General features: G+C 51.9%; 1 protein-coding gene across 1 annotated transcript; it reads left to right on the top strand.

The window, feature by feature from the left end:
* The first annotated feature begins 4,083 nt into the window (after positions 1-4,083).
* LOC100383623 (uncharacterized) lies at positions 4,084-7,200 on the top strand. Its single transcript, NM_001366825.1, has 4 exons — positions 4,084-5,082; positions 5,641-5,899; positions 5,985-6,202; positions 6,825-7,200. Exons 1-3 carry the CDS (start codon positions 4,337-4,339, stop codon positions 6,156-6,158), a joined length of 1,179 nt encoding a protein of 392 aa, NP_001353754.1. The 5' UTR covers positions 4,084-4,336; the 3' UTR covers positions 6,159-6,202; positions 6,825-7,200.
* Positions 7,201-8,763: the final 1,563 nt, after the last annotated feature.

Genomic DNA, 8,763 nt, shown 5'->3' with positions numbered 1-8,763 from the left:
CGCTCCCGAGGTACCCTAGGACATTTCCAAGACCAGCAGGAGCGATTTTGTAACGGAATCCGATCAGAGGGAGGCATCGAGCCCTTGGACCCTATCGAACGAGTCTGGGTCTGGCAAATCACCTGCAGGTACTTTTGGAGCGCGCCTCTGGGCCACTAGCCGACCCTTATCGAATGGGGCACGGGCGTCCACTCGGATCACCCGTTAGCAACTCATTGGAGACACCATGTTCGGCGCCCTCCGAGGGCAACATGACGCTTTCCCCCTTCCTCCTTGCGGAAAGGCGACGAAGGGGCGTATAATAAAAGTCGAGACAGTCCTTGATTGTCCACTCGCTCCATGCAGAGGCTCGGGGGCTGCTCTCGCAAACCCGGCTACGGCCAAACCGTTGATAGCGTCAACAAACCAGCTTAAAAATTTGGAACCTGACCATGCACCCGAGCCACAATCAGGTCGCATGAGGGAACAACCAGGCCGGCCAAGGCATCACGAAAGGCATTAAGACCTCAGAGGAGTCAAACCACTCCTCCGAGGCCTCGGGGGCTACACCTGGCGGGTGCGCTCGCGCGCACCCACCGGAACAAAGTGTAACCGAGAAAGGCCGGTACCCTCGCAAAAAAGTGCGGCAAAGCCTCCAAGCGAGTACCAACACTCCCTTTGAGGCTCGGGGGCTACTGTCGGGTACCGTAATTAGGGGTACCCCCAACACTCCTAAACACGCCCGGTAACCACCATCAGCACAAGCTGCAGAGACTAATGGGCACGATTCAGGTCAAGGCTTCGTCTACTCAAGGGACGCGATCTCACCTCGCCCGAGCCCAGCCTCGGGCAGGAACAGTAGTCCCAGACGAATTCACGCCTCGCCCGAGGGCCTCCTTAAGCAACGGGCGCACCCTCGACTCGCCCGAAGCCCAACTCGGGCAGGCTTCATAGTGAAGCAACCTTGGCCAGATCGCCTCACCAACCGACCGTATCGCAGACACATTCAATGCGAGGATCGCCTGACACCTTATCCTGACACACGTGCCTCAGTCGGCAAGGTCGAAGTGATCGCAGTCACTTCGCCCTTCCACTGACCGACCTGACAGGAAAACAGCGCCGCTCGCCCCACTCCGACTACTGTGCCACCCGCCAGGGTGAGACCGACAACAGTCAAGTTCAGCCTCAGGCGCAACAGGAATCTCCGCCTTGCCCGACCCCCGGGGCTCGGCCTCAACCTCGGCCTCAGAGGGTGGTCTCCGCCTCACCCGACCCTAGGGCTCGGCCTCAACTTTGGTCTCGGAAGGAGGACTCCGCCTTGCCCGACCCTAGGGCTCGGCCTCAACCTCGGCCTCGGAAGGTGGTCTCCGCCTCGCCCGACCCCAGGGCTCGGCCTCAACCTCGACCTCGGGAGGGATCGCGTCCTTGCCCGACCCCGGCCTCGGCCTCAGGAGGAGTCTCCGCCTCGCCCGACCTTGGGCTCGGACCGACCGCGCCACGGGGGATACATCATTACCTTACCCCTAGCTAGCTCAGGCTACGGGGGAACAAGATCGGCGTCCCATCCAGGCTCGCCCCGGTAACAAGTAATGATGGTTCCCCGCGTGCGTCCATGACGACGGTGGTTCTCAGCCCCCTACGGAAGCAAGGAGATGTCAGCAAGGTCCCAGCAGCCCCGACAGCTGTGCTTCTACAGGGCTCAAGCGCTCCTCCGACGACCACGATACCACGTACACAGGGCTCTAGCACCTCTCCGACAGCCACGTTGGCATGTACACAGGGCTCAGGCACCTCTCTGTCGGACATGTTAGCACATAGCTACACCCCCATTATACATCTGGACCCCTCCTTGCATCTATAAAAGGAAGGTCCAGGGCCTTCATGCAAAGGGTCGCGCGGGAGAACGAGCTGACGAACCGGCTCACTCTCTCTCTCTCTCTCGCGAACGCTTGTAACCCCTACTACGAGCGCATCCCCCCGTGGCGCGGGATAACACGAGCCGAGTTTTCCTCCCTTGTGTTCCGTCTCGCGCCAACCCATCTGGGCTGGGACACGCAGAGACAATTCTACTCGTCGGTCCAGGGACCCCCCCGGGGGTCGAAACGCCGACAGGTACGGTTTATTTAAGAAGGGATCGTCCGATCAGAGATGGACGCCAGGGATCAGATGGCTCGTCCCGGTCAGCTTTCCCTGGCCGCCAGGGGCGGCAGCGCCCGTGTCCGCGGCGGGAGCTCACTGGAGACGAGGGTGCGGGCGCCCCGGGTATCCCAAGGCGACGAGGATGGCTCTGAGAGGTCAGGGGAAGTGCGGGCAGCACAAAGGCGAGGGTAACATCGAGGCAGGGCACCAAAGGGTGGTGGCCCACGGTGAGGCGGTTCGGCGCCGCCACTCAACTCCGGTGGGGAATTGCGCGCGACAGAGAGCAAGGAAGGGAAAAGGAGAGGGCAGGGAAGGTTTGTTACCTGAAGGGGAACCTTAGGGACCTCTGGACAGCAGCAGGGGCACGACGACGGCTCGGGTCGACGGCGGCGGCACCGCGTTTGCGCGGAGGAGGGCGGGTGAGCGCGGGCAGGGGAAATTAGAGAGGGAGAGAACAAATTGGTGTGCGTTCTGAGGTGCGAACGTCGAGGCTCAGCGCGCGACGTGGGCGTGAAGTCCCCGGTGTGCATGCGGGGCGTGCGAGCGGGCGGTTGAAGAGGACGGGGCTGACAGGCTGGGCCTGCGGATCTGCGGGAGAGAACGTGCGCGAGCGATGGCACCGACAAGCGGGGCTAGGCTGGCAGAGACAGATGGGGGGGGGGGACGGGCGCGCGAGCGAGTGAGACGACCCCATCAGGTGGGACCCACCGCGCAGAGAGAGGGGTGGGCGAGCGTGGCGTGAGCGGCCTTTTGCTTTTTCTTTTTCTTTCGAATTCTGTTTTCCTTTTTCTTTTTATTTTCTCTTTTGGATTCAAATTCAAATATGTCATAAATTCAAATTAGAACCCCTCAATCATAAGCATATGCATCTGTTTTGTCTAGGTAGGGCGGCACCGAACCCAAGTCCGTCTCATCAGTTCAGCCTCAACTTTGCGGCTTTGCATCCGACTTTGGACTTTAGAGTGCAGCAAACTATCTGTCTATATATATCATTCGGTTCCCCACCTGCTGCTGAGAGGATTTGTGTATATAACACACATTTTTCTTGATCTCCATTCATACTAATAAAAAAGACCACCGGATTTTTACAAGCAAGGAAGCCGTGTTGTTTCGTCGGTGCAGCCCGACGACGCGGACGTATCGTGTCGTTGCCCCACGCCACCTAAACACGCTAGGAAGAGCTGTCAGAGCATCTCCAAGAGAGGCTCTAAACATGGTCCTATTTTAAATATAGGGCTCAAAACCATAAAACATTCTTCCAACAGCGGCCCTATTTTATAAAATTTCATCAAATGGTTATAGGGCTCGGTCTCTCGGGTCCTAAATATAGTACCCATATACTGGAGCCCTATCCTCATTTCCACTTAATCTCCAACCATTTATTTCCTAATATCATGATTTATTTCCTAAATAGCATTATTTAAGGCCTGACTATTGGAGTAAACATTTCTTTTGAGACCCTAAACATTCTAAATATGGTCCTATTTCAAATTTTAGGACTCTATTTTAGAGTTTGTTGTTGGAGATGCTCTCACACAGTCACACTTGCAACCAGCTGGTCGGATCAGTCTCTCCAATTAAATTCCTTCTAGGTTTCGGTTCTCGCCTTTGCTAGTTGCTACCACCACACAGCAGGCTCCAAGATTCTGACCTGTTTAGATTTTTTGTCTTCCAAATCTGTCACCATGTATGCATTGTACTGTGCTGGCGTCGTTGGTTTCTCGTTGATATACCAAATCAAATAAAGGAATATAATGACCTTATTAATTAACTAGTTGAACAATGGTCAAACCAACGCGTGCAATGACCTTAATTATTTGCTAGCTGTAATAATAACTACTCGCTGGCGCTGGAGGATCTATGAGCTGTGTGACGTCACGCGTCCTCTGCTCTGCAGCTTCTTCTCCTCTTCCTTGCTTGCTTGCTCTTGGTCCACGGCGACCTCCTCTGGCCGAGCAAAGGAAGCAGACCTGTTCCCACTTCCTCGCATCTAAACCCACGTCACCAACCCCGACCGAACCTCCTCCTCTCTCTCTCTCTGCTCCACCTCCGTTCGTCCGACTCCGACCGCAGCCCAACTCCTGCTGACTTCAACATCCATTCCCCCGCCATTCGCGCCAGGATTACTCCATCTCTACTTCTACTACTTGTTGCTGATCCCTCCTCCCCCTCCCACCACCACCCTCCGCCGCCGGACCCTCATCAGCCAACAACAATAATGGCGTCGATCCGCCGGCCGCACTCGCCCGCCAAGCAGCACCTGCTGCGCCACCACCACCCCTTCGCCACGTCCTCCCCGCCCTCCTCGCCGCTCCGCCACTCCTCGACATCCTCCTCCCCACGCACCCACCACCACCTCCACCACCCGCACCCCTTCCTCTTCTTCACGCGCCGCCCGCTCCCGCGCTTCGCCGCCTTCTTCCTCCTCGGCTCCTTCCTCGGCCTCCTCCACTTCCTCTCCCACCTCCCCCACCAGACCCCGCACCTCCGCCCGGCGTCCTCCAGCCCCGCCGTCATCCCACGCCACCAGCTCCCCATCGACCGCCTTAACAACCACCACCACCACCACCACGACGACGACGACGACGAAAGCAACAGCAAGCTGCTCGTCGTCGTCACGCCCACGCGCGCGCGCGCCGCGCAGGCGTACTACCTCAGCCGGCTGGGCCACACGCTGCGCCTCGTCCACCCGCCCCTGCTCTGGCTCGTCGTCGAGGCCGGCGACCCCACGCCCGAGGCCGCCGCCGCGCTGCGGGGGACCACCGTCATGCACCGCTACGTCGGCTGCTGCGACAAGCTCAACGCATCCGCCTCCGCCTCCGACGACGCGCTCCGCTTCCGCCCGCACCAGATGAACGCCGCGCTCGAGCTCCTCGAGAACCACCGCATCGACGCCATTGTCTATTTCGCCGACGAGGAGGGCGTCTACTCCCTCGACCTCTTCAAACGTCTGCGCCAAGTCAGGTACTGCTTCCATTCCTTCCTTCCTTGCTCATCTTCTTCTTCTCCAATCTTCCCCCTCCACAGTCGGCCAGTCACCCCATCACCTGTTGAATTGAAGGTCCCATCTTAATTTGATGATGAATACATTCCTACTAGTGCCAATATTTATGGGTACCTTAATGTTTTGCGGTTGCCCTTATCCAACACGATTGCATTCAGCCTCTGGAATTCTTTCCGATTGCAAAGGGAGTCTGCTGTCTAATTTAGGGTCACCTTTTCCTGTTATATGCTGTCTGAATCGACTGAAAAAACCGGTACCTTTTCTTTGTTTTTTCTATCTGAGGCACAACACAATGAATACTGACTGCTGCTTGTACTGGACATAGGACTCAAAAGTTCTTACATTTCAACTCAAGAATGTTGGTTTTGTAGTCTAATATAACAGTAACATGCCAACATCAGATGAGAGACACGGGCCGGCAGTGAAATATGATGTTCTTTTTTATTGGAGAAAACTTCATTTATTATATAAATTAAACCCTGCTGTTGACTTATTGCAAACTCTCCTCCCATGATTAGGAGGTTCGGCACATGGCCTGTGCCAGTGATCTCCGAGAACAGAAAGGATGGTGTTGGTGTGGTGCTGGAAGGCCCTGTGTGCAAACAGAACCAAGTCGTGGGATGGCACACAAGCGAGCATGCCAGCAAGCTCCGTAGATTCCATGTTGCAATGTCGGGTTTCGCATTCAACAGCACCATGCTCTGGGACCCCAGGCTCCGCTCCCATTTGGCATGGAATTCAATCCGGCATCCAGACACAGCGAAACAAGGCCTCCAAGTAAGTTCTTGGTTTCTGTCTTCTGACTGTTCAGTTAATCTATTCGTACGTGCCGCATCTGAGATGGTTGTTACTTTCTTTGCAGGCAACAACCACGTTCGTGGAGCAGCTAGTGGAGGATGAGAGCCAGATGGAAGGCATACCCGCTGACTGCTCCCAAATAATGAACTGGCATGTGCCGGCTGGATCTGAGAATCTCGCCTATCCCAGAGGATGGCGAGTTGCGGCGAATCTGGATGTGATCATTCCTCTTAAATAGTATTCAACAGCTATGTTCATCAAAGCAACTGACTCCTTTGACAGGTTTGTTTTGTACCTTCCTGAAATCTGCTCTGGTTCTCTACATATACAGATGGGTTCTTAGTTGGTACCCATTTCTTACATCCTTCAACTTCACGCTTACCATATAGTATACAGAAGGGCCATTGGGTCCCCTTTCAGTTGTCTTTAGCATTTCAGCGACATCTGCTCCACAAAATCACGGCGTGTGGCGTCTCAACGAACGCTATATTAAATTAATTGTTTTCTGATTGCGACTCATTTCAGCTCTGCATTCATGATCTGCTCTGGAACCCATATGGTTGATTACAGCCAACTTTTACTTCCTATGCCCTCTTTGTTAGGTTTTAGGTTGGAAACATTTGCGTCATATCATCTATGCCTTTCATTTCTGTATCTGAAAAAAGTGTGAAATAGATCAGCTCAGCTTCTTTTCCAAAGCATAAATAATTCAGGTAATGGAATGCATTTCAAAAGCATCCAATAATCTCTAGCATATCTGCTAACATGATTGATTGGGGGTGTGGCCCAAATTTCTTTTTGTCTGCATCCATCGTCTTTATCCTTTCCACTTGTGAATAAGTTCACATCATGTCTAATATTTTTCTTACCTCAGCTATAGCTAATTGCCGTTGCTGTTTTCCAGGCATATACTATAGAAATTAAGCCATGAAGTTTTGGCTTATATAGCGCAGAGGAATCCCAGGTTGACTACATTGGAGAAGCAGCTCTTCAGAAGGGGAGGAGGCTTTCAGGTTCTGCGCAACCTCATGCAGAATTTCTGTTGTTATAGTCCAACTTTTGGGAAATATTTTGTAGGATGAAAATTATATGAAGCCAGTCATCTTGCTGCAAAGCCGTGCATTGTATATGTTCATGTTGTTTGTATTCTTTCTTCTTCTTTTTAGTTCGCAGGCCAAAAGGCAATATGTAGGATTTTTTTTTTAAAAAAAACTTATGTTTAGCTACACATTGTTTCAGGAGTTTTAGTAAAAGCATGTCACCTTATCTTCAAGTGCTGCAGATCTTCTTGTTCATGTGATGCTCCTTTACAAGTGCTAAATTTCTTGGTTCTTGTTCATGTGATCGATTGTAAGGCTATTCTCTATGGGAGGTTTCACGTCCCTGTTTTCAAGAACGCCACATTAGGTTGGCGGATGAATAGAACACCATGTAGAGTTTCATTTCACCGTTTCCTAAGCTAATCAGTGCAATTAAATGCTAGTAAGTCTCATGATCTAGTGTCGCATGTTCATTTGTAGCCAAAAAATAGTAACTTCCTTGAGATAAATGTGCTGCCTGATGTGGACAATCGAAGATCTCACAGAACATCTGCCAAAAAAAATCTTTTTTATCTGTAGCCAAACTGGACAATCGACGAACTCAGCCAAACTGGACAAAAAAGCCATCGACGATCTCACAAACTGAACATCTGCAAATCTGAAATAACAGGAAATGGACAATCAGAAGAGAACATGGCTTGGTTCTTTTTTATATAAATAAGATATATTCTTTTTACAACGCCCACATTTGTAACATATAAAGATAATATGTTCCATGAGTTCATAAATACTTTTTAACGACCCCATATTTTTGCCAAATATGCTCAACGGAGTCCTTTAATTTTAGATGAGCTGCACGATCTTGAAGATCTGTTTGATTCTCTAGCACTCTTTAAATGGAATGGATTCACCAAAGGAGAATTCAGGTTGTTCGACGATGGCAGAACATGCAGCCTCATTCAAATCAAGACTCTCTTTAATATCCTCTTTCTTCTCATCTTCGACTATCATGTTGTCAAGTATGATGCAAGCTTGTATAATGTTCTCAAGCTGTTTTTTTTATCATGTAGACGAGCTGGTCACTTCAAAATACACCATCGACATCGTAGGACACCAAATGCTTGTTCAATATTCTCCCTTTCGCCTTCTTGATGATTAGCAAACTCCTGATCTTTGTCATTGATAGGCATGGATATTGACTTAACAAAAATAGCCCATTCCGGATATATTCCATCAGCTAGATAGTAACCCTGGTCGTATTGATTCCCATTAACCATATATTGCACTCGAGGAGCTTGCCCTTTGAGTTCTTGGATGAACAATGATGATTGTTGCAGGACATTGATATCATTATTAGAACCAGCAACACCGAAGAATGCATGCCAAGTCCAAAGATCATGTGAGGCCACAACTTCAAGAATCAGAGTTGGTACTTTTTGATCACCTCAAGTGAATTGACCCTTCCATCCAACAGGACATCCTTCCCATTGCCAGTGCATATAGTCAATACTCCCAGTGCCGGCACATGTTGCTGACCATGGCCCTTCGCAGCAGCGACAGAGCGGTGCCGCCCTGCACCTGAGGAGCTCTGATTCGTTGGGTCCATCGCGACACAAGACGAGGAAGCAGACCTGGGAGGTGCGTCCGCCGACAGACCAAGTACCTGCGGGAGCAGATGACGGCGCCCTCGACCAGACGGCGACGCTCCGTGAGCAGATGACGGGGCATATGGGAGCAGGTGACGGCGGACCAAATCCCAGCGAGAGTAGGTGAAGGCAGGGATGGCAGGTTTGGGCCTCAAAC

The sequence above is a fragment of the Zea mays genome, chromosome 10, assembly GCF_902167145.1.
Source record: "Zea mays cultivar B73 chromosome 10, Zm-B73-REFERENCE-NAM-5.0, whole genome shotgun sequence".
Taxonomy (NCBI): Eukaryota; Viridiplantae; Streptophyta; class Magnoliopsida; order Poales; family Poaceae; genus Zea; species Zea mays.
This window is presented reverse-complemented; position numbering and strand designations above follow the sequence as displayed.